Below are 26,965 nucleotides of genomic sequence, written 5' to 3' on the forward strand. Positions count from 1 at the left end.
TTGTGCCACATTTGAACCATTGGACTCATACAACCAATTAGAAGAAATAACCAATCAAAAAGGTCTTACATAAGCAATCCCATGCAATTGGCCCCAATATAGGTGACACATTTCAATCATTAGCCATTGCATCTCACACAAGTCACAATGGGAGCCTCCTATGAAGTAGCATCCACAAGCTAAGAGATGTCTTACAAGACCAAGGAACATGCAATACTAATGTCTTTTTGCACGGCCCTAGGTATTGCAAGGTCATCCTTAACTCACCTTGTGTACTACTTAATTTTATCATTGGCCATTGCAAGAAAGCGGAAATGCAATGAACATATTTTACTTACACTGAGCACACAAATCTCAGAGATGGAGTTAGCGAATCTAGTACACTGCACACCATTTGTGTTTGTATAATGCACATGGTTTGGTGACTCCACCCCTTGATCATGTTGTCCATGATTTAATCATAGGCCAAATAAAACAAGACATATGAATAAGTAAAGTGGGCATCATATAGGAACATACCACATATGAATCACCGAGATAGTATGCCACTTAGCAAGTACCAAGCACAACCACTCTAGTAGTGCACAATGCAAGAAATACCAAGAAAAATTATCAAGATCCTTCTCCCACAAATCCCATAGAAACAACAAATTTTGAGAAGAAATTGAGGACGAAGAACAATGGTGAAGGTCAACCAGTGACTCCAATATCTAGATCCAAATGCTTCCCTTCACATAGAACTTAGAAGAGGAATTTATTGGTGGACTAGTGGATCTAGATCCCCTCTCTATTTTAGTTCCCTCAAAAAAAATGCAAAAATCATTAGAGGGATGAGGAGGAAGAAACCTTTAGAAGATCAACAATGGTAGGGGAAATAAGCTCAATAACCTTAGAAAACCATTGGGGAAGAATAGCCTTTTTATAGGAAATCCCAAAAATACTGCCCCTTGGAACAAAACTAGGTGCTCCCGATTGTTTCCGGTCCTAGGCTTGGTCCTAGCAAAATCCTGGTTCCGGTCTAGATCTAACTAGAAATAGACCGGACTGAGATGTTTTGGATTAGTCCCAGTCCCAAGTCCGTTTTAACTGCCGGAAAACCACTCTCACGGAAAAGGTGATTTCTCTTGCATATATACGAACTTTGTTTCTGATGAACCGAAGCTTATTTTGAAGCAACAACAAGCTCTAGAACCTCAGACAGGGAAAAAAAATTCAATAAGGGAGGATAAAACGCAACAAGAGGAAAGGATTGACCTGTCTATAAAATAACAATTGGCAAACACTCCAACATAAAAAAAACACAACAATTAATACATAATATGTTTTTCATGAACTTGAGCTTGTTTTGAGCTCTAAATTTTCACATGGATAGAAGAAAAATAACAACCAAGAAGATAATGCCAAGAATGCGAAGCTTAATTTGAGATCTCTACAAACGATGTGATCAAGCTACACATTTGAGAGCCCCGCTTGATAGTATGGTTATCGAACCTATATTCCAGTCTCCAAAAACAACCTTGAGATAGGTAAAATGGAAAATCTTTCAAGGTCATCCCTTTGCCGTGCGCAATCCAGTTAGACGTAACTAGAAGATGGCGATCATATGTCTGCCTCAAATTAAAACACCTTTCTTGATTGTGCTAGCTTGGTGAAGACTCACAAGTTCCTCCCCATAAGCTCTATGGGAAACCTCACTTAGGAATATCTTCACATGTCCATTACCATAAAATAGAAGCCAAGCTTCAAGCATATGATCTCTTTGATATTCTCATCTTGAACTCGCACTTCTCAACTTTGATGACCATCAACACTTGATGAAATCCTCTCATGGGATTTACAGAAATATCCGTTTGATGGGAGCCCATGGAAAGATGCCATAATTCACATGATCCCACATGTGGTACATTTGTTATGCTTTGCGTGTTGACCAACTTGACTCCACTCATTGCACTTTGTCTTTGTCAACCTTGTATCTTCTCATAATCTCTCAAAATCTCTTGAGATATATAAAAAAAATCTTCACTTGATTGCACGCTCTAAGTCTTGGTCAATCATAGCTCAAATCACGATTCCATCATGACCTTGACTTAGAGGCATGTCTTGAATTCTTCTCTTGTAATCAAACTCACGGATCTTGAACCTCCATGACTTAAAACATAAGCTAGAGCATGGCTTCCTTTGAGTTCCTCACAAGTAATCCATCTTATTTTACTTTCTTCTTTCAACCTTGAATCCAACATATGATCTTCAAGCATTGCCCATGGAAAAGGATATTTCAAATATGACTGAATGAAAACATTAGACGATAGGGTTCATTAATTACCAAAACCACATATGGGGCTCCAACAGTTTCACATCAATAAAGTGCCTTCCAAAGTTTTTTTTTGCAGCATATCAACTTATTATTCCTCATGGGAAGAACGATGCATGGTAGATTCTATGCCGGCACAAAAATACGTCATGGTAGGTGGAAGGCAAGGCCGCAGCCTTTTAATGCCGTAGTAGATGGGTGCATGCATACTTTATTAGAATCTAGAATACATGGTTGAAACAAATGAGGCAAAATTGTTATAAAGACATATTGGCAGTCAGAAATAAGAATTATAGCTTGCCGATCCCAAAGCAACATATTTTGTAGTTGGACACAGTAGTTTCTAAGTTCTAGTAAATTTAAGTTAGTTACTTGCATTTGTGGATAACTGATAACTTTGAACTTCTAAATATTGGTAGTTGTATGTGATAATTTTAGTTATTTTGGCATAAAATCTAACTTGTGATAAAACTGGCATTAATCAGGCAAAAAGTTAATCAATATTGGTTCATATGTAATGAAAGTGGTGGATGCTTTGTTCTCCAAATTTTGAATTTTTTTCAAATGATGTGAGATGGTAAAATAAAACATGGTTTGACCTAAAAGTAAGATAGGATGAAGGAAATTTCTCAATGTATTTGTATATATCAGGTAAGTATTATTCATTATCTAAAGAATTACAAAATGCTCCATCTTTGTATTCCCTCCACTCCAAATTAGTTGATGCAGCGTTTTTCCAAAATGAGCGAACCTACCTACTGAAATGTGTCTAGATATATTGGTCAACTAATTTGGAATGGATGGAATATTGAACATCTCATTAGTGAGTTATTTTCTACTAAGCGATCTAATTGATTGGTAATTAGTGCTTTGAGACTAGGTTAAACCTAAGTGTCATGTCTTAAATGATTGTATCTAACTTGTGCATTGTAGATCATTGATTCATATAACATTTAAACCGCGTTGTAAAGTATAATTTTTTCCATGTATGATTACTTTTAACTCTTAATGGATGGTTCTATTAGTCAAGGCTTAGTGGTTCACGCATGCATCTTTGAATGCTCGTATGTATATGAATCAAAAACCCTACGGTGGTATGCTATGAATAGGACACCAGTCTCGAGGCAATGAATTACTTTGATTTCATCCTCGCCTATCACTGTGATTTCCGGTGTATTTGTGGATATTCATTCTTAACTGGTATAAGTGTCGCTCCAAGCTGCCACGGGGCTTCGGGCATATTTTCATAAATCTTGCTTGGTGCCAATGGATGTTGACGAGGTTTATGCTACTGCACTAGCAAATTTCTTTGGATGGTTCCGCCCTCCACCTACATCGCTTTGCCATTAGGAACTACTTTGAGACCCACAGTACTTGAATTGGTATCTTTGGTTGGCAGTTTGGAAGGACGGGTGAACACTTGCTCTTGTTTCCGTACCTGTGGAGGCAAGCTTATACAGTATATGTTAATTCAGTAATTTATCCGCTTCCAACTTTCTTTATGTGCTTGCTGAAGCTTAATATAAAACAATCATCAAACAAGTTGATCGTGTAAGGAGGCCCTGCCTCTTGGACAAACAAATAAGATGAGGGACATGAGATTTTGTTTGCAGACCAAAAGCTAGAGGGGGATTGTGAGTTACCAGTTTGGAGTTACAAATGATGCCTTACTTTTGATAACCCCTGGGTTAGTATGGTTTGGCAGGCTTACTATCGAAATTCAGTTCCGCAAGTAACTTGCAAGATTATGATTTTCTAGTGGCTAGATATTTGCTCTCTTCTTACCTCTTTCTGTGGTGCATCGAAATGTTCTCCAGGCAATGGAACCGCAGTTCTCTTTTGGATAGATTTCTGGATTGAGTCTCGGTTAGCAACTGATTTTGCGAGACTGTACCCGTATGCCCTTGACACAGATGTTTCTTTGCACACCATGCTTGCTTGCACGGGGCTATATCAGCTGGCACATCTCTTCGGAATTCCTCTACCTGAACAAGCATATCAGGAGCTTGATTCCCTCAGACAAAGGCCTTCAGACAGCTGAGTTTCGACAGACAGTCCTTCATTTTACATAATGGTGTTTATTCTTTGGCTGGATACTTATAAGTTCATGTGTTTGACAAAACCTTATATTCTAAAAATCCAGGTTTTACTTGTCCTCCCTGAAGCAAACATCAAACTGTGTAAACATATTTTCTATATATAAACCATAATAAAAGCAAAGTGAAACTACTCGTTCAAAATGCGGTTAATTTTAGAAGTTTGCTAACAGTTATACTTTAAACAGACTCTCCTAAAGCCAGTAAGCCAACTAGTCCCTCTGTTGCAAATGACTTAAGTTCTAGGCTTGTCTTGAACGAAACTTTAAGTTTTACCAAGCCTACATAAAAAAAATACAGATATCTACAACATCAAATATAGCATATAATTTAGAAGTACATTTTATGATGAAACTAACCGAACTAATTTGGCATTGTAGATGTTGATTCATACTTCTACAGACTAGATCTAAAGATTAATTGTGAGTATTGCAGTTTTTTCAAGCTAACCAAATTTGCTATTTCACCACAGGTTCCACATTACAGCTGAAAGGACCAATACATATATTAACATAGAATATCATAAATAAACCTCTCCGATTATTGGAAGACTGAACTTTCCGCGAAAAGTTACACATATTTTCGTCATTCTACTATCCTTTCCCAGCAACATACACCTTTAACTCCTCTTCAGGACAACGTTAGAAGGCTATGAAAATGTGTGCGATCTTTCCTCACATGCATTAGCATCATCACCATTTGTAAACCTGAACGAAAGTACAGTAAACATAGCAAGACTGCAGTAGTTAGCCTTGCACAAGGAGTCTAAGTCTCAACCGCTGCTGCTTCAAGGTCCCCCATCCATGGGGGCCGGCCTCCCCGGTGGAGGGCTACTGCTGCCTAGGTCTCTTTGAGCTGCAGCTCGGGCATTTGTACTGCTTTATGCTCTCCGCCTTGGCAGGAGTTATCTTCACACACTTGCCATGGTACCACCTCTCACAAACGTCGCACCCGATCCAGAATTCCTCCGCACTGTATATCCCACCGCATGTCCCGCAAAGAGTCTCGCTGTGGTCGCCGTCATCTTCATCGTAGCCTTCATCAGCCTCCCTGGCGTTATTTTCCACACGTGGTGGCGGCGGCGCCTCACGTGCATGCTGAGGAGACAGAATGCAATCACACATAAGAGAAGGGAGGAGCCGTGGAGGTCAACAGCAAAGAATTTATTTTACCTTGGCTGGCAGCTTGTGTCTACCGCTGTTGTCAATACCAACCGATCTATCCCTCTCCTTCGATTGTCTCATCTCTGAGATGACTTCATAAACGGTTGCCAAATCATTCATCATGCCAAATAAACGCTTCCTGTTGGATTGCCAAGTGAAAGTAAGATAACATCATGACAACTTACTCTTTGCAACGATAGGAAATGCTATAAAAGGGTTCTTTTGTATTTGCATCCGCAGTGGTAATTAGACCATTGTCAAACTGATTCACGACTACATATATTATCCTGATAAACTGTATGACCTCTATAGTTGGACTAGGCCAACGCATGATCTAGTTGTGCAAGCACATGCCACAAAAAACACAAAGGAGGGATCAAGCCAAGGCTGCTTATAATTGTGTAGCTACTTAGATACCAATATGATCAGGAAAATAATTATTGCTTAAATAAAGACTCAGATCCCCACCAAGAAATTCCAAGCTAGAAGCTCTAAAGAAACATTTAAAGCAGCCAATTGCTTTGAGTTTCGAAGTGAAAAAGATGGGTAAAAACAACAAAGTTTCACTCCCCATAAGAAACCAACCTAGACCAACTGATTCCCACCCCTAACTGTTCTTCCTTAGCTTGTGTGCTAGTCCTTCTGTTCTTCAAATCCAAACCAAAATATTCAACAAGTTCTCACAAATCTCAGACTCTATCAGAAAACCCGGTATAGATTCCTTTGTGGCATCCTTTGACAAAGGGCAGTACTACTATGTTGGTGATGCCACATGAAGAAATACAGACTTACTTGTCATCATCTACTAGCATACAAGAGGTTTTTAGTTGCTGATCTACTAATGGTACATCACCGATCGATCTATAAAATATAGTCTCCACAGTTTAATACAGCTTATTCACGTGAGGCATTTATAATGCAAAACAAATGAATGCAGTTGCTGTAGAGATCTCATGCCACGCTTTATTTTTCTGTAGCAAAGAAGTACAATGACGTTCAGCCGAAAATGTTTTTATCAGGGAGGGATGAAGAAATAGTTAGTGTTTAATCCATAACTGAGTTAAAAAAAAACCATCTATATCTAATTGACAACTGGTCAAGGTTTAATATGATAACAAGCCGTACAGATTAATAGGACAGTTGACACAAATAGAATTGGTTAGCTCAACAGAACACAGTAAACTATCGGTCCCAATAAATTTAGAGATACCTCTACTGCAGAAACAATAAATGTTTGCAGAACATAATTCAAACCAAAATTGACAAAGCATAAAAGAAAGGGAAATACAATTTCGAGGGAAAAGGCTAGCACTACGGGATTTAATTAACACTGGGAAGACATAATGAAAAAAGGTGCTAAAATAACGAGCAATTATGGGATACCAAAAGCAACTGCAATTGTTAGTCCCATAATGCTAGTCCCTTCAGTTCAAGCTTTTCTTCGATCAGGGTATGAACACGAAGAATGGAAAAAAGAGCATAGATAAGAAAACTTTAGTACAGTGTATCTAAAGGATCATAAAGTTGGAAAAAGTTTCTCACAGAAGAAACAGGCTAACAAAAAGACGAGACTATTATGCAAAACTACAGGTATTTTGTACAAACTATCACAAAACTTCAGATCTAAGTTCTTTCACATAGCTGTAGATTCAAGAAGCTTCCATACCACATTTCTCCAGATTTAAGACTTAAACATTACATGCACCCATAATGACAAAACCAGCCCACATGAAATCCTCTAGATCCAACTCCAGCCGGTTGCAACCTTGGTCGAACCTCTCTTATAGGAAGGTGCAAGGCCAAGAGGCTAACAAGTTGACCAGGTGTGTTAGTATTTTGTTTAAGGATGTGCAAAACACCAGACCATACAAACTGGCCGGTAGCAACCTAGTTCAACTCCTTTCATAGTTTCAATTCACTTTCAAACTAGTATAAAAAAAAAGTGAACTAGCCTAAACCGTGCAAACCGTTGGAACCGTTTTTTGCACATCCTCAATATTGTTGCATATAATGGCCCAACCTTAAATCTAAGAATTTTCCGACATGATATCTTCTTATGTAAAGAATATGTTTCAATACGATTTCCGGGATGGTGTGTTTTTGGAAGTTCTGCAAATTTTACACAAGAGAAAAATACATCTCTGTGGGAAATACAAGGTACAACCTAAAACTTGGCTTAACCAGGAACAATGAGGCATCTGTGGGGCATCGCAGCAACATTGACATTTTATGGAGACATTGAGTGAGACACCGCTTCCACAGTAGCAAACAGAACTATCCTTCTTCACAGAAGAAAGAACATATGATGTCAACATTATTATTGGCTGAATAAGAAATGTTTATTCTTTACATACATCTTTGAAAGCTAACACGGTACCGAACATAAAGGGACAGACCAAAAACATGGATGTGTTCCTAAAAAACATAACTTTCTGAGCTCAAATACCGCACTATCCTCCATCTCCCCATGGCCAGTTAGGACAGTCCAGACTACACGCGATAGCCTTAGGCACAAGACTGAAATCCATGGGGATATTAGGCATGGTTGGAACTTCATATGACAACTACAAGATAGAAAAACGAATAGATTCGCCTCATTTCAATGAGGTTACTACTCATGAGTTAATAACCTTAATCTTTCTCCACTTAGCTATTTATTTTCGTTACTTGATGGAGCATGTACACAAGAGACAACCATGATATAGACTGGGTTAGATCTCCTTCTCCATGAGATAACAGAATAGCCAGTAAGAAAGACCCGAAAATTCACCATTTAGAGATATATTTAGTATCATAGTTGTACGCAATAAATCAAAAATTAAATCAAAACATGCCTGCAGATCACCCTTCAGATGCACGTAAATAGCACGTAACTTCCGACATCGACCATATATACTATACAAGGCACGAACAAGTAACTTGCCTCTATGAGCTAATAATAGAATCCTATATGGCCTGGATTTACTAAGAATCTTAACATGAATGCCCACAGATCCCCTTGTCTATGCACGACACCAAAAGGAAACAACTTTGCACGGATTTAAGAAGCTTAACATGAATGCGTTATGGTGGTACTGCAGTAAAAGCATCTCTGAAATTCAAAGTAACAGAGAGGAAGGAACTCCGTAATCAGATAGTACCTGTCGCTGCGGGTGAGCCTGGCGGCATAGTAGAAGGCGACGGAGACGAGCCATGAGTCAGAGTGGACGGCGACGAGCGCGAGCCAGTCGGTGCGCTTCATCCCGTCGCGGGCGAAGTTGATCCCGAGGGCCGGCTCCGGCAGCTCGGTGGGCACCTCCTCCGCCGGCAGCGCCACCTCCCAGGCCTCGTTGGCGTAGCCGTACAGGCAGAGGTTCTCCTTATCTGCCGGGACAAAGCCACATCGCGATCTGTCTGAGGCGGCCAATCGAAACGAAACTGTAGTGCTTGGGGGCAGAGATCGCGACGGGGACTCACCTGGATCGCACTGCCCGTAGAACTCCTCGACGTCTGCGGAGCACAGGGGGGGAGGGTTAGGGTTAGGGGTAGGGTTTGGGGTTTAGGCGGCGGGGAGGGAGCGGCGGGAGGGGAGGGCGCTTACCGTTGGTGAGGGCGCGGAGGATGGCGGAGCGGCGGCCGCGGTAGTCCTTGTAGATGTCCTCGACGGTGCGGGGGGCGGAGCCGCCGCCGCCTCCCCCGGCGCCGGAGCGGCGGTAGGAGGCGTCCATCGCGGGCGGGGGGGACGGGCGGCGGCGGCCCTTGCGATCTCCGGCGAGATGGAGGTGAGGTGATCGCGATGCAGGCAGGCGAGTGAGGAAGGAGTACACGCACGGGCGGTGACGCGGAAAGAGGGGGAGAGATGTGTAAGAAGAAGATTTTGCTCTTCTTGCGTCTTGGTCCCTGGAAATATAGTCGGATCCACTTGTTTTCTTTTGGAACCATTGTTGACTCTACGGGTGTAAACGGGATGGATTTTGCTCTTATATCGTGTTTCTTTCCATTTCTATTTTTCTTGGATTTTGCTTCTATCGTGTTTATTACCATTTGTATTTTATCTTTCTTAGAACCTATTTGAGATCCGCTCGTGTCATTGCATTAACCTCGAAATGGGAGAACAAAGATAAATATTTATCAGATTCGGAGACGGATCACGGATGCGGATTGGAATGCAAATTATGTCGGATGAAAACTTAGGAAGGGAGGCGGATTCATACCCTAATAGTTATAAATTTATATATACGTACAATACACATGCAAAGAGGATTATATTTCCGAAAAAATATTTACAGAGTAAATAATAGTGATAACACAACGACATAGAACGAGTAAATATGACGTGACCAAATGCTTTCCAACCAGTCTCAAGTCTCAACCCGTGTGGGCCCGTGTTGTCTACCCTTTCAAATGCTTTGAAAGGGGTATATCAATGGAATTTTCTATTTGTTTGTGTTTTGTGTAGGATTCGTAGTATAGAAAACAAAACAAAAATCCTGCAGCCAGAACGAGTAACAAGCCAAGATCTAATCTAGTAGATGGTAGCAACGAGGTGAAGATCAACATACCCTCGAAGATCGCTAAGCGTTAACGAGAAAAATCTCGTGGTGGATGTAGTCGATCACTTGCCGCTTTCAGAAACGCGTAGAAGATCTTGACAATGCCACAATAGGGCAGCACTTCCGCACTCAATCACACGTACGGTGTTAATGACAACGTACTTCTCCCCGTTCCAGCGGGCAGCAGATGTAGTAGATCCTCCTCGGAATACCGCCAGCACGACGACGTGACAGTGGTGGTGGAGATCTCCGGCAGCGCTTCGCCGTAAGCAACACGGTAGAAATAGGAGGAGGGAGTAGCTAGGGTTTGGGAGAGGGGCCTCTTGGGCGCCGGCCTTGGTGCCCCTTGGATGGTGCGGCCAAGTGTATGCTACCCCCTCCTCTCTCCCTTTCTTTATATAGGTGGAACCCCCTAGGGTTGCCCCAAAACACATTTGAAGTCTAACTTCAAAAACTGCCATAATGGGGAAACCTAGGTGGATTGGGATTGCTCCCTTTCCTTGTACCTTGGCCGGCCAAGGTGGTGGAGTCGACTCCACCTTCCCTCTTGGTTGGCTGGCTAGGGTTGGTGGAGTCCGTCCGGGACTCCAACTTCCATAGTGATTTATTCCGGATGCTTCTAAAACATTCTAGTGCCTTCCATAAATGCATCAAATCTTGGAAAGTGACTTCCTATATAAGAATATTATTCTCCGGACCATTCTGGAACTCCTCGTGATGTCCTGGATCTCATCTGAGACTCTGAACAATATTCGAACTCCATTTCATATTCCATATCTACTTAAAACGGCATCGAACTTAAGTGTGTCACCCTACGGTTCGAGAACTATGCGGACATGATTGAGACTCTTCTCTGATCAATAACTAACAGCGGGACCTGGATATCCATAATAGCTCCCACATATTCAACGATGACTTCGTGATCGAAAAAACCATTTACATAAAATAACGATTCCCTTTGTCTCGCGATATTTTACTTATCCGAAGTTTGATTGTCGGTATCTCCATACCTAGTTCAACCTCGTTACCAATAAGTACTTTTTACTCGTACCGTGATATGTCATTCCTTGTGAGCCAGTCACATGCTTGCAAGCTAGCTGGATGTCATTCCACCGAGAGGGTCCAGAGTATATCTATCCGTCATTTGGATGGACAAATCCCACTCTTGATCTACGTGCCTCAACCCTATACTTTCCGAATACTTAATGCCACCTTTATAACAACAAATTTACGAAGTAGTGTTTGGTGTCATCAAAGCATCCATTCGGTGTAGGTGATTAACATGATCTCATGGTCGAAGGATTAGGTTACTATGTATCTTAAAGCTTGAAGCAAAACAAACTTAATGACTTGATCATATGATACGCTTACTATGGGTGTATGTCCATCGCATCATTCACCCAATGATATGATCTTGGTATTAATAACATCCAATGTTCATGATCAGGAAACCATGATCATCTATTAATCAACAAGCTAGTTTAACAAGAGGCTTACTAGGGACTCCTTTATGTTTACAAAACATACAAGTATCAATATTTCCGGTTAATACAATTATAGCATGGGATGTAAATATTTATCATGAACTCTAATATATAACAATAAACACTTTTATTATTGCTTCTTGGGCATATCTCCAACAGTCTCCCACTTGCACTAGAGTCAATAATCTAGTTTACATTTGTAAAGATATAACACGTTGGCCTTTTGGTGCTTATCATGTTTGCTTATGGGAGAGGTTTCAGTCAACGAATCTGACATTCTCAGAAACGTATGTATTTTGTAATTCATTTGTGTCTCTACGCATCACTCAGTTTTTCAAATGAGTCGGCATTAAACGTATATGTTTGGTCTTCTGGTGGAACCGTAATTCTGTGGTCTGAAATATGTTACCAATATTGTCACATACAATATAGTTTCATATTTCTGACACTACCGGAACTACACCAAGTTCTCAAAGAACTCCTCGACTCAAACACCCTCGGTCATTGTCAAAACAATGATATACTCTGCCTTCGTTTGTAGAATCCGTCACAATATTTAGAACTTATCTAAATCTAGCAAAGACTTCTTCTAGCCGATTGTGCTACCTTTTAATGAACACATTAGCCTAATTGAGATTGAAATTTGTTTTTGTATAAGATCAAACTAATATCGGTGTAACACCTTACAACGATTTGTTTGTCATTACCCCATATAAAACTACATATTTATATCCTCAACTCTCACAAAGCACTCAGGAATATTCTTACTGTTGTTCAATGATCATCATATGAATCATTCTGATATATGCTCATAACACCTTAGAGCATAGGACATCTGATTGTGTACATATTATTCGTGATCTTAAATCACTCATGTGTTTTTACTCATTGAGTGTCAAATACACTCAAAACTTGTTTAAACCTCCACATGGAAAAGAACACCTTCTTGACATTTTCATATTGAACTACTTCAATATACATTCTGTGTACTTTGACTTAAACGTATTATGCGCTTCAATCTATCTTCATAGATCTTGACGCTAAATATGTTTTTAGTCCATATCCTTTCATTGCAGCTAATTTTCAATGAAACCTTATAATCACATCAGATACATTATTACATTATTTATAAGCAACGATATGTCATCTACATACAGTATTATAGATATGTCTCAGTGCTCCCACTTAATTTCTTACAAATGCAAGCATCTTCATCGTTTCTGATGAAATCAAAACTCTTTGATTATTTCATCCGGTGAAGATTCCAACTCCGTGATACTCACTTCATCCAGTAAAGTTTGTATACCTATCTAGTATTCTACGGACTAGCAAAACTCTCAGTTGTATCTTGTATACACCTTTAATACACACTTCTGTTAAGGAATGTATTGTGCCATCCTAATAACATATCTTATAAAAGAAATATGTAGCGATTACTAGAACAATCCGCATAGACTATAAGCATCGTTGCTGAAGATCTAATCTTATCGCAATCAACTCTTTGAACTTTGTTGCAAACAGCAAGTCGAGCTTCTTCAAGGATATTATATCCAAGTCTATTAATTTTATAGATCTATTTACTTTCAAAAAGTATTTATTCCTTCAAAAGGTTTACCAAGCTCCAAGCTTGATTATAGATATTATCTTGGATTTCATGGCTCTTAGGCATTTTAACGGAGTCAGGGTCCATTATAACTTCTTTGTATGTAGTTGGTTTATCATTGTTCAAAATCAATCTTTTGTCCACAAATCATTTATTTGATCACAAAGTAAACCATACCTACAAGGTTCAATAGGTACTTCGATCTCCATGACTATAACACTTTGTAGACATGGGAGCCATGATCGTCGTGGCCGCTTCCCGAACCATTTCCGATGCTGTGCTACTCTGATCATCATGCTCAGGTTCATCAACCTTATAAAGTTTCATTTTCCTCCCACTCAAATACTTCGCTAGAAACAATTTCTTGGAAATAAGCAAGAAACATCGACAAACACTTTTGTCTTTGACTTCATAGTGGAAAGAATTCCCAATTTGTTCTCTGGGATAACCAATAAAGACATTCATCTGATTTTGATTGTAAACTCATTTACTTATGCTACGCATACCAAAATTTAAGAAAGGAATGTTCGGGTTTATACCAATGCATAACTCGTATGGTGTCATTTCAACGGATTATGATGACGCTCTATTTAGTGTAAAAGCGTTAGTCTCTAAAGCATAACCTAAAAAAAATAGAATGGCATCATTTTTTTATATCATCATTAATCCAACAAGGTTTGGATACGTCTCTCGAATACTCCATCATAACTATGGTGTTCCGAGAAATGTGAGTTGTGAAACTATTTCGTAACTCTCTTAGATGTTTGCTAAAACTCGTAATTCAAATATTTCCACCATGATCCAATCATAGATATTTGACTTTTCTATTACGATGATTTCCACTTCATGCTGAAATTTATTTGAATCTATTCAAAATGTTTCAGACCTTTTCCTCATTGACTAAATATATCCATATTTATACACTCAATTCATTGTTGGAAGCTTTCATGAAGTAGAAGAATATTCCGCACACAACTATGCTCAATGAACCATATACATCATCATGTATGTTTCCACTAAGTTAGTTGCCCGTTTAACTCTTGGCCTATGAACGGTATTTCAGTCATTTTCTTTTAGAAAAGATTTGTAAGTGCCAAACGATTCAAAGTCGAATGACTCCAAAAAAATCCATTTGCATGGATTTGTCTTCATGCGTTCCTTTCTAACATGACCTAAATAGCCGCTCCACACATAAGTGGAATTTAAATCATTTGCCTTATGACATTTTAGCCTCAGTGTTATGCATGTGTGTTTCACCATTAAGATTTATAATAACTTATCCATCGTACATGGAGTATGATCATAATTTGAACAACTCGTTGCTTTTATTTGACCAGAGCAAAATAACAATTATTAAGTTCTTTATTATAGGTAGAATGCCAATGACGAACATAATAACACTTTATTTTGTTCCATACGTGCATTATTACCACATTCTTTGTCAGTCACTTAGGCCATTGTATTCTTTTACTATGTTGTGTTGTATGACATCTCATACCAACCAATATGGTACAAATACCCAAGAATTACATTGTGTGACCAATCAAAGAATACATTCATAACATGTATATCATCTATATACACCTGAGCTAGACTTTCTAGTCTTTTCTTTCTTTCTCCAAAATCTTTTTATAGTTTCTCTTTCGACTTTCCTCATATTTCAGAAAACACTTCAACATCAATAACTTCTAGCCTTGTTGGTCAAATACCAATAACCTTGAGGTTCGCACTTTGAAGTTGATCATCACATGTCAAATGTTCCGGATTTCACTATTAGTAACTTTTTAATGTGATGAAAAATTTCACTCATAATTTTATCCATCAAATCTTGACAACTTCATGATGAATCTACTATGGCTTACATGGATATGCGAATAACGTTAGTGCCCAACTAGTTGGAAGATCGGGACGCCTAGCGTCTTTAACCTTCGTACATTCCTATAAAACTTACATGAGTTTATGAGTCTCACTAAATTATATTCTATTATCTTGTAATAAGATCTTAGATATCACATATATCTCACACCTTGCTTATTTCTGAAAACAAACTTTTCAGCTCCTTACTTTTCAAACGGATTTGAACATCAAGTTTCACGGAGACAAGATAATTTTAGATACTAATTAAAATCATTGCTTTTCGAATCAGCAATTTGAGGATTACCAAAAGTTTGCAATAGGACAATCATTTCTTGATTCTTTAACGATACGGTACCAGTCCGTAAAGTTACTTGTCAGATTTAACAGTGTTTCTATCTCAATTACAAGCCTAGTGTAAAATAGAAAACGGATGCCAATTCTACAAAAATTTAATTCAAATACAATTTAGACTTTGTTCAGGATAAATTGAGTTTACTATTAATTCATAAATTAACTAGGTGAACTCCCACTCAAAACAACATCCCTCATGTTGCCTTAGTGATTACATGAACCAAATTCACTACACAAAGTCCGATCATCACGAGAGATGATGTAGCTTCAATGGCGAACATCGACATGTCCATCATATCATCTATATGATTCATGCTTAACGTTTCGGTTTGCCGTGTTTCGAGGCCATGTTTGTGCATGCTACGCTCGTCAAGTTAAATCTTAGTTTCCGCATGTGCAAATCTAGCTTGCACCCGTTGTATGCACACGTTGAGTCTATCACACCCGATCATCACGTGATGCTTCGAAACAATGAGTTTTAACAATGGTGCTAACTAAGGACGAATACTTTATTATCTTGATTTTTAGTGAGAGGGGTCATCTTATAATGCTATCGTCGCGATCTAAGCAATACAAGATACATAAAAAGGATTAACATCCCATGCAATTCATAATGTGATATGATATGGCCCTTTTATCTCGCGCCTTTGATCTTCATCTCTAAAGCACATTCATGATCTCCATCATCAACGGGCATGATCTCCATCATCGTCGGCGGTGTCGTGGTATCGTCACGGCATATGCCATGGGATGGCTAAAGTCGGGTGGTTCCGGCCTTGGCCTACGGCGGTCTCCGGATGCGGATATGAGCACGAGCGACATAGCGACGTACCCAGGTTCGGGGCCCTCGTATGGAGGTAACACCCATACTCCTGCTCTAGAGTGTATATGATGTATGAGATAGTACAATGGTGCTCCTTGAGATGTATCCGGCTTGAGAGAGGACTTGAGGTAGACGAAGGCCTCTCTCCCGAGCAGTGATAAGTGTGAATGAGTAAGGATGGATCGATCATCCCCGCACATGAGGGGGTAGTGCGGCTTATATAGAGCCTGGAACAATTACATAGAAGTCCCTATAGCCTAAGGTGCCAGCTCCACCGTCTCCGGCTTGGTCGTGCCTTCCCGAGGAGCCTGGATCCCTGATACGTCTCTGACGTATCGATAATTTCTTATGTTCCATGCCACATTATTGATGATATCTACATGTTTTATGCATACTTTATGTCATATTTATGCATTTTCCGGCACTAACCTATTAACGAGATGCCGAAGAGCCGCTTGCTCGTTTTCTGCTGTTTTTTGGTTTCGTAAATCCTACAAAGGAAATATTCTCGGAATTGGACGAAATCAACGCCCGGGGGCCTATTTTTCCACGAAGCTTCCGGAAGACCGGAGGACTTACGAAGTGGGGCCACGAGGCGCCGCCACAACAGGGCGGCGCGGCTCGGGCCTTGGCCGCGCGGCCCCGGCGTGTGGGGCCCTCGTGTGGCCCCCGACCTGCCCTTCCGCCTACATATAGTCTTCGTCGCGAAACCCCCGGCACCGAGAGCCACGATACGGAAAACCTTATCGAGACGCCGCCGCCGCCAATCCCATCTCGGGGATTCAGGAGATCGCCTCCGGCACCTCGCCGGAGAGGGGAATCATCTCCCGGAGGACTCTTCACCGCCATGATCGCCTCCGGAGTGATGAGTGAGTAGTTCACCCCTGGACTATGGGTCCATAGCAGTAGCTAGATGGTCATCTTCTCCTTATGTGCTTCATTGTCGGATCTTGTGAGCTGCCTAACATGATCAAGATCATCTATCTGTAATGCTATATGGTGTGTTTGTCGGGATCCGATGGATAGAGAATATTATGTTATGTTGATTATCAATCTATTACCTATGTGTTGTTTATGATCTTGCATGCTCTCCGTTATTAGTAGAGGCTCTGGCCAAGTTTTTACTCTTAACTCCAAGAGGGAGTATTTATGCTCGATAGTTGGTTCATGCCTCCATTAAATATGGGAGAAAGTTCTAAGGTTGTGGATGTGTTGTTGCCACTAGGGATAAAACATTGATGCTATGTCCGAGGATGTAGTTATTGATTACATTACGCACCATACTTAATGCAATTGTCTGTTCTTTGCAACTTAATACTGGAAGGGGTTCGGATGATAACCTCGAAGGTGGACTTTTTAGGCATAGATGCATGCTTGGATAGCGTCTATGTACTTTGTCGTAATGCCCAATTAAATCTCACTATACTCATCATATCATGTATGTGCATGGTCATGCCCTCTCTATTTGTCAATTGCCCGACTGTAATTTGTTCACCCAACATGCTATTTATCTTATGGGAGAGACACCTCTAGTGAACTGTGGACCCCGGTCCTATTCTTTTACATTGAATACAATTTACTGCAATACTTGTTCTACTGTTTTCTGCAAACAATCATCATCCACACTACACATCTAATCCTTTGTTACAACAAGCCGGTGAGATTGACAATCTCACTGTTTCGTTGGGGCAAAGTACTTTGGTTGTGTTGTGCAGGTTCCACGTTGGCGCCGGAATCCCTGGTGTTGCGCCGCACTACATTCCGCCACCATCAACCTTCAACGTGCTTCTTGGCTCCTACTCGGTTCGATTAAACCTTGGTTTCTTACTGAGGAAACTTGCTATCGTGCGCATCACACCTTCCTCTTGGGGTTCCCAACGGACGTGTCAACTACACGCATCAAGCAAATTTCGGCGCCGTTGCTCGGGGAGATCAAGACACGCTGCAAGGGAGTCTCCACAATCCAATCTCTTTACTTTGTTTTTGTCTTGCTTTATTTTATTTACTTTCTTGTTTGCTGCATTATATCAAAACACAAAAAAATTAGTTGCTAGCTTTACTTTATTTACTGCCTTGTTCTTTATATCAAAAACACACAAAAAAAATAGTTACTTGCATTTATTTTATCTAGTTTGCTTTATTTACTACTGCTAAAATGTGTACTCCTGAAAATACTAAGTTGTGTGACTTCATAACCACAAATAATAATGATTTCTTATGCACACCTATTTCTCCACCTGCTACTACAGCAGAATTCTTTGAAATTAAACCTGCTTTACTGAATCTTGTTATGCGAGAGCAATTTTCTGGTGTTAGTTCTGATGATGCTGCTGCCCATCTTAATAATTTTGTTGAACTATGAGAAATGCAAAAATATAAGGATGTAGATGGTGACATTATAAAATTAAAATTGTTTCCTTTCTCATTAAGAGGAAGAGCTAAAGATTGGTTGCTATCTCTACCTAAGAATAGTATTGATTCATGGACTAAATGCAAGGATGCTTTTATTGGTAGATATTATCCCCCTGCTAAAATTATATCTTTGAGGAGTAGCATAATGAATTTTAAACAATTAGATAATGAGCATGTTGCAAAAGCTTGGGAAAGAATGAAATCTTTGGTTAAAAATTGCCCTACCCATGGACTGACTACTTGGATGATCATCCAAACCTTTTATGCAGGACTGAACTTTTCTTCGCGGAACCTATTGGATTCAGCTGCTGGAGGTACCTTTATGTCCATCACTCTTGGTGAAGCAACAAAGCTTCTTGATAATATGATGATTAATTACTCTGAATGGCACACGGAAAGAGCTCCACAAGGTAAGAAGGTAAATTCCGTCGAAGAAACCTCTTCCTTGAGTGATAAGATTGATGCTATTATGTCTATGCTTGTGAATGATAGGACTAATGTTGATCCTAATAATGTTCCGTTAGCTTCATTGGTTGCTCAAGAAGAACATGTTGATGTAAACTTCATTAAAAATAATAATTTCAACAACAATGCTTATCGGAACAATTCTAGTAATAACTATAGGCCATATCCTTCGCTAATGGTAATAGTTATGGTAATTCTTATGGGAATTCTTACAACAATAATAGGAACACACCCCCTGGACTTGAAGCTATGCTTAAAGAATTTATTAGTACACAAACTACTTTTAACAAATCTGTTGAGGAAAAGCTTGATAAAATTGATATTCTTGCTTCTAAGGTTGATAGACTTGCCTCTGATGTTGATCTTTTAAAATCGAAAGTTATGCCTAATAAGGATATTGAAAATAAAATTGTTACTACAGCAAATGCCATCCAAGTTAGAATTAATGAGAATATAAGATTGATGGCTGAATTGCATGCTAGGTGGGAAAGAGAAGAAAATGAAAAACTAGCTAAAGAGAATAATGTAGCTAAAGTTTGGACTATTACCACCACTAGCAATGCTAATGCTCCACATGTTGCTGCACCTCCTACTAATAATGGTAAAAGGATTGGTGTTGGCAATGTTTCCACTTCTAATGCAAAGCCCGCAAAGCTGTCGAAGCCGCTGAAACTGCCTGTGATAAAACTGCTGAAATTTTTTCCAACATTGGGGATGATGATCCCATTGCTGTAGATCATAATGGTTTAGACTTTGATGATTGCCACATCTCTGAAGTCATAAAGTTTTTACAAAAGCTTGCTAAAAGTCCCAATGCTAGTGCTATAAATTTAGCCTTTACAAAACATATTACGAATGCTCTCATAAAAGCTAGAGAAGAGAAACTAGAACGTGAAGCTTCTATTCCTAGAAAGCTAGAGGATGGTTGGGAGCCCATCATTAAGATGAAGGTCAATGACTTTGATTGTAATGCTTTATGTGATCTTGGTGCAAGTATTTCCGTTATGCCTGAGAAAATCTATAATATGCTTGACTTGCCACCATTGAAAAATTGTTATTTGGATGTTAATCTTGCTGATCATTCTACAAAGAAACCTTTGGGGAGAGTTGATAATGTTCATATTATGGTTAACAATAACCTTGTCCCCGTTGATTTTGTTGTCTTGGATATTGAATGCAATGCATCTTGTCCCATTATATTGGGAAGACCTTTTCTTCGAACTGTTGGAGCTATCATTGATATGAAGGAAGGTAATATTAAATATCAATTTCCTCTCAAGAAAGGTATGGAACACTTCCCTAGAAAGAGAATGAAGTTACCTTTTTATTCTATTATTAGAACAAATTATGATGTCGATGCTTCATCTCTTGATAACACTTGATATACACTTTCTGCGCCTAGCTGAAAGGCGTTAAAGAAAAGCGCTTATGGGAGACAACCCATGTTTTTACTACAGTACTTTTATTTTATATTTGAGTCTTGGAAGTTGTTACTACTGTAGCAACCTCTCCTTATCTTAGTTTTGTGCATTGTTGTGCCAAGTAAAGTCGTTGATAGTAAGGTTCATACTAGATTTGGATTACTGCGCGAAACAGATTTCTTTGCTGTCACGAATCTGGGCCTAATTCTCTGTAGGTAACTCAGAAAATTATGCCAATTTACGTGAGTGATTCTCAGATATGTACGCAACTTTCATTCAATTTGGGCATTTTCATTTGAGCATGTCTGGTGCCACTTTAAAATTCGTCTTTACGAACTGTTCTGTTTTGACAGATTCTGCCTTTTATTTCGCATTGCCTCTTTTGCTATGTTGGATGAATTTCTTTGTTCCATTAATGTCCAGTAGCTTTGTGCAATGTCCAGAAGTGTTAAGAATGATTATGTAACCTCTGAACATGTAAATTTTTATTGTGCACTAACCGTCTAATGAGTTGTTTCGAGTTTGGTGTGGAGGAAGTTTTCAAGGATCAAGAGAGGGAGATGATACAATATGATCAAGGAGAGTGAAAGCTCTAAGCTTGGGGATGCCCCGGTGGTTCACCCTGCATATTTTAAGAAGACTCAAGCGTCTAAGCTTGGGGATGCCCAAAGCATCCCCTTCTTCATCTACAACATTATCGGGTTCCTCCCCGAAACTATATTTTTATTCCATCACATCTTATGTGCTTTGCTTGGAGCGTCGGTTTGTTTTTGTTTTTGTTTTTGTTTGAATAAAATGGATCCTAGCATTCATTGTGTGGGAGAGAGACACGCTCCGCTGTTGCATATGGACAAATATGTCCTTAGGCTTTACTCATAGTATTCATGGCGAAGGTTGAATCTTCTTCGTTAAATTGTTATATGGTTGGAATCGGAAAATGCTACATGTAGTAATTCTAAAATGTCTTGAATAATTTGATACTTGGCAATTGTTGTGCTCATGTTTAAGCTCTTGCATCATATACTTTGCACCCATTAATGAGGAAATACATAGAGCTTGCTAAATTTGGTTTGCATATTTGGTCTCTCTAAAGTCTAGATAATTTCTAGTATTGAGTTTTGAACAACAAGGAAGACGGTGTAGAGTCTTATAATGTTTACAATATGTCTTTTATGTAAGTTTTGCTGCACCGGTTCATCCTTGTGTTTGTTTCAAATAACTTTGCTAGCCTAAACCTTGTATCGAGAGGGAATACTTCTCATGTATCCAAAATCCTTGAGCCAACCACTATGTCATTTGTGTCCACCATACCTACCTACTACATGGTATTTCTCCGCCATTCCAAAGTAAATTGCTTGAGTGCTACCTTTAAAATTTCCATTCTTTACCTTTGCAATATATAGCTCATGGGACAAATAGCTTAAAAACTATTGTGGTATTGAATATGTACTTATGCACTTTATCTCTTATTAAGTTGTTTGTTGTGCGATAACCATGTTCTCGGGGACGCCATCAACTACTCTTTGTTGAATATCATGTGAGTTGCTATGCATGTCCGTCTTGTCCGAAGTAAGGGAGATTTACCACTCATTTAATGGTTAGAGCATGCATAATGTTAGAGAAGAACATTGGGCCGCTAACTAAAGCCATGAATCATGGTGGAAGTTTCAGTTTTGGACATACATCCTCAATCTCATATGAGAACATTAATTGTTGCTACATGCTTATGCATTAAAGAGGAGTCCATTATCTGTTGTCTATGTTGTCCCGGTATGGATGTCTAAGTTGAGAATAATCAAAAGCGAGAAATCCAAATGCGAGTGATGACCCACAAGTATAGGGGATCGCAACAGTCTTCGAGGGAAGTAAAACCCAATTTATTGATTCGACACAAGGGGAGACAAAGAACACTTGGAAGCCTTAACAGCGGAGTTGTCAATTCAGCTGCACTGGAAACGAGACTTGCTCGCAAGAGTTTATCGATAGTAACAGTTTTATAGCGATAGCAGTAGTGAAATAACGAGCAGCAGAGTAACAAAGACAGCAGTAGTGATTTTAGTAAACAGCAGGATTAAAATACTGTAGGCACGGGGACGGATGACGGGCGTTGCATGGATGAGAGAAACTCATGTAACAATCATAGCAGGGCATTTGCAGATAATAATAAGATGGTGTCCAAGTACTAATCAATCAATAGGCATGTGTTCCAATTATAGTCGTGCGTGCTCGCAATGAGAAACTTGCACAACATCTTTTGTCCTACCAGCCGGTGGCAGCCGGGCCTCAAGGGAAACTACTGGGATATTAAGGTACTCCTTTTAATAGAGTACCGGAGCAAAGCATTAACACTCCGTGAACACATGTGATCCTCACATCACTACCATTCCCTCCGGTTGTCCCGATTTCGTCACTTCGGGGCCATCGGTTCCGGACAGCGACATGTGTATACAACTTATAGGTAAGACCATAAACAATGAATATCATGATGAAACAATAACATGTTCAGATCTGAGATCATGGCACTCGGGCCCTAGTGACAAGCATTAAGCATAACAAGTTGCAACAATATCATCAAAGTGCCAATTACGGACACTAGGCACTATGCCCTAACAATCTTATGCTATTACATGACCAATCTCATCCAATCCCTACCATCCCCTTCGGCCTACAGCGGGGGAATTACTCACACATGGATGGGGGAAACATTGCTGGTTGATGGAGAGGCGTTGGCGGTGATGGCGGTGATGATCTCCTCCAATTCCCCGTCCCGGCGGAGTGCCGAACGGAGACTTCGGCTCCCGCGACGGAGTTTCGCGATGTGGCGGCGTTCTGGAGGGTTTCTGGCGACTTCGACTTCTCCCCATGCGTTTTTAGGTCGAGGCGAATAAGTAGTCCGAAGGGGGGCGTCGGAGGCCGGCCGAGGGGGCCACACCACATGGCCGCGTGGGCACCCCCTGGGCCGCGCCGCCCTATGGTGTGGGGCCCTCGGGCCTCCACTTCAATTGCCCTTCTGGCTCCGTTAGTTTCCTGGGAAAATAGGGCCTTCTGCATAAATTCCGAGGTTTTTCCCGAAAGTTGGATTTCTGCACAAAAACGAGACACCGGAGCGGTTCTGCTGAAAACAGCGTTAGTCCGTGTTAGTTGCATCCAAAATACACAAATTAGAGGCCAAACAATAGCAAAAGTGTTCGGGAAAGTAGATACGTTTTGGACGTATCAACTCCCACCAAGCTTAGCTTATTGCTTGTCCTCAAGCAATTCAGTTAACAACTGAGCGATAAAAGAACTTTCACGAACACATTTGCTCATATGATGTATATATTCTCATGTTATGGCTAATACTTAAGCAGTTCATAATGAGACACATGCAAATAAGATCATCTAACAGCTATGTCAATCATGGAGAGGTACCAACAATTAATAATAAGCATCAAGAATCATGTACATAAGCAAGATTGCAATGTTCATAAGAGAGTATGATAAAGTGGTATCTCGCTTGCTCGTATTTGATTGGCAAAACATAAATGCCCGGGCACCTCCGGAGTTCATAGAAAGACTAGAAGTAGTGATTGTCAAAGATAAAAGCATCAAAGTTATACCACAATCAATCATATTTTGAGACAAGCATATTATACTAAGAATGACAGTTGTGCTCTCAAGAAAGTGCTCAAAGAAATAATGGAGACACATCATAAAAGTAAAAGATTGACCCTTCGCAGAGGGAAGCGGGGATTAACATGCGCTAGAGCTTTTCATTTGTAAAGTAGGAGTAAAATTATTTTGAGAGGTGTTTGTTGTTGTCAACGAATGGTAATGGGTACACCAACTACCTCGCCAACCGGACTTTCAAGAGCGGCTCCCATGAATTATTTGCATGTTTATGTGGCACTCCTTCCAACCTTTCTTACACAAACCATGGCTAACCGAATCCTCGGGTGCCTGCCAACAATCACATACCATGAAGGAGTGCCTTTTTACTTTAGTTTTATTATGATGATGACACTCCCCCCAACCTTTGCTTACACAAGCCATGGCTAACCGAATCCTTCGGGTGCCGTCCAACAATCACAAACCATGGAGGAGTGTCTATTTAAGTTAATTAATTCGGGACTGGGAATCCCATTGCCAGCTCTTTTTGCAAAATTATTGGATAAGCGGATGTGCCACTATTCCATATGAGAGTCCGTCAAAAGTAAATGACAAGGTTGAAAGCTAAACACCACATACTTCCTCATGAGCTATGAAACATTAACACAAATTAAGAAGCATTTTGAAGATTTTAAAGGTAGCGCATGAGAATTTACTTGGAATGGTTTGAAATGCCATGCATAGGTATTTATGGTGGACACTCTGGAATAACTTGGTTTTCATGTGTTTGGAGGCACGAGCAGCGTTCCCGCTCGGTACAAGTGAAGGCTAGCAAAAAGACTAGGGAGCGACAAATCAAGAGAGCAAGAATCTGTCATAATCATGCTTGCGGCAAAATAAATTAACGAGAGGCATAAAAGTGATACAAGAACTCTGAAGCAATATAGATCATCGAGGCTTAATTGACTTTTTGTTCAGTCATATGCATGCGTGAGCATGTGCCAAGTCGATATAAATGAATTATTCAGAGGAGGATACCACAATGCCATACTTACTTATGAATAAAACAATGCAAGCAAACATCCATGACATGCTACTCATATTAATAGATTGGAGCTAAACATGAGAGATCATAAACTACTAGACTTTCTCAAATAACATATACCTCACATGAACCAACTAAGCATGCTCACATGGATGAGTATATGTACAAAAATGAAAACAAATAGAGTTCATACCAGCCTCTCACCACAATCGGATTGTCGTAGATCGTCATTATTGCCTTTTCACTTGTGTAGCTTGGATAATATGAAATGAAAACCACGCTCCAGCCACCGAAGACCATTGAACTCATAAAGAACTTTACAAACCAAAGAAGAACAGCAAATATTTTTGGTGTTTTCAAATTGCAAATAAGAACAAGAGGAAACAAGCAAACAAAGCAAAATCTTTTTGGATTTTCTTATAGCAAACTAGCAATAGCAAATAAAGCGAAACAAATGCAAGAAACCAAAGCAAACAAATGGTGAAGAGAAACAACAGAAATATTTTTGGTCTTTTTGTGTTTTGGAAAGGAACAAAGCAAAAACAAGAAATAGCAAACTAAAAGAAATGCAGAAAAGCGAGATGGCAGAAATCTGCCAAAACCTGACAGCAGTACAGAAATCGATTTTTACAAAAATCTTACGTTGCTCAGTTCAAAAAGTGTTCAACTAATGAAAGTTAGATAACAACCTGGGGAACCTGCACAAAAATTTTCAACTCAAAATAACGTTCTGGCTGTGTGCACGAATTTTTACGGTAACAGCCCAGAATCTGTTTTCAGGCAGCACTTCCCCAAATATCATCTTCCTCTCATTAGAAAACCACTCAAAGAGACTAAACAAGTATGTACAAGTATCCAGCAATCATAATATGCAAAGAATGAGTGATGCCGGTATACCTCCCCCAAGCTTAGGCTTTTGACTCTTCTTGATCACATTATATCACCCTTCTCTCTTGACCCTTGAAAACTTCTGCCACACCAAACTTCTCATAAACTTCATTAGAGGGGTTAGTACTCAAAAACTTTAATCCACTTTAGTCCTGTAGTGACACATTGCAAGAACTCAATAAAACATTAGCTACAGCTCTCCACGTCTAGAAAGCCTCACTTAAAGTCCGCAAAAGACAATGCAAAAAAAACAGAGACAGAATCTGCCAAAACAGAACAGCCAGTAAAGACGAATTTTAAACAGGTACTTCCGTTGCTCAAATCAGAAAACTCAAAACTAACGAAAGTTGCGTACATATCTGAGAAACACGCACGTAAATTGGCATATTTTTCTGAGTTACCTACAGAGAAAACAGCCCAGATTCGTGACAGATAGAAATCTGTTTCTGCGCAGAAATTCAAATCTAGCATCAACCTTCTATTAGAGACTTTACTTGGCACAATAATGCAATAAAGTAAAGATACAAATGTATTGCTACAGTAAGTAAAACAAGTGGAGGAAGAAAGAGATGTTGTTTAGCTCCTCTATGCATGTAAAGTGAATTTGTTAACAAGGTTGATCAAGTCTTGCCACCAAATAAATTTTACATAGCATAAGAAAAAATAAACCTCAAATCAATCATGTTACCTTGAATTGTATTGATATGGATCCAATCACAAGAGTTTGATATTCTTCTTTAGGCTCATATATAGGACAATCGATAGTTCCCACTTTGATAGTTCTCACATGAGAAATAGTATTAACTCCGCACGCTTTTTCAATCCTCTTGGGGAAATAGACGGTGTGTTCCTTGTCATCAACATTGAAAGTAACATTTCCTTTATTGCAATCAATAACAGCCCCTGCGGTGTTAAGAAAAGGTCTC

General features: G+C 39.7%; 1 protein-coding gene across 1 annotated transcript; it reads right to left on the bottom strand.

Annotated features, from left to right (window-relative positions):
• Positions 1 to 4,887: 4,887 nt before the first annotated feature.
• Positions 4,888 to 9,295, bottom strand: LOC124707269 (PHD finger protein ALFIN-LIKE 1-like). Its single transcript, XM_047238933.1, has 5 exons — positions 9,151 to 9,295; positions 9,027 to 9,059; positions 8,711 to 8,933; positions 5,580 to 5,709; positions 4,888 to 5,504 (listed from the first exon to the last, which is right to left on the bottom strand). The coding sequence occupies exons 1-5, from the start codon at positions 9,275 to 9,277 to the stop codon at positions 5,238 to 5,240; spliced, it is 780 nt and encodes a 259-aa protein (XP_047094889.1). The 5' UTR covers positions 9,278 to 9,295; the 3' UTR covers positions 4,888 to 5,237.
• Between the last annotated feature and the right edge of the window lie 17,670 nt (positions 9,296 to 26,965).

This window comes from Lolium rigidum, chromosome 4, assembly GCF_022539505.1.
Source record: "Lolium rigidum isolate FL_2022 chromosome 4, APGP_CSIRO_Lrig_0.1, whole genome shotgun sequence".
In the NCBI taxonomy this organism is placed as follows: domain Eukaryota; kingdom Viridiplantae; phylum Streptophyta; class Magnoliopsida; order Poales; family Poaceae; genus Lolium; species Lolium rigidum.

What these genes read in the sequence shown, in the direction of transcription:
- LOC124707269 (XM_047238933.1), bottom strand. Translation starts at nt 9,277, where the DNA reads ATGGACGCCTCCTACCGCCGCTCCGGCGCCGGGGGAGGCGGCGGCGGC. An exon ending in CCTCCGCGCCCTCACCAACG is followed by an intron (nt 9,060 to 9,150) that starts GTAAGCGCCCTC and finishes TGTGCTCCGCAG; the next exon opens with ACGTCGAGGAGTTCTACGGG. An exon ending in AGGCTCACCCGCAGCGACAG is followed by an intron (nt 5,710 to 8,710) that starts GTACTATCTGAT and finishes GCAATCCAACAG; the next exon opens with GAAGCGTTTATTTGGCATGA.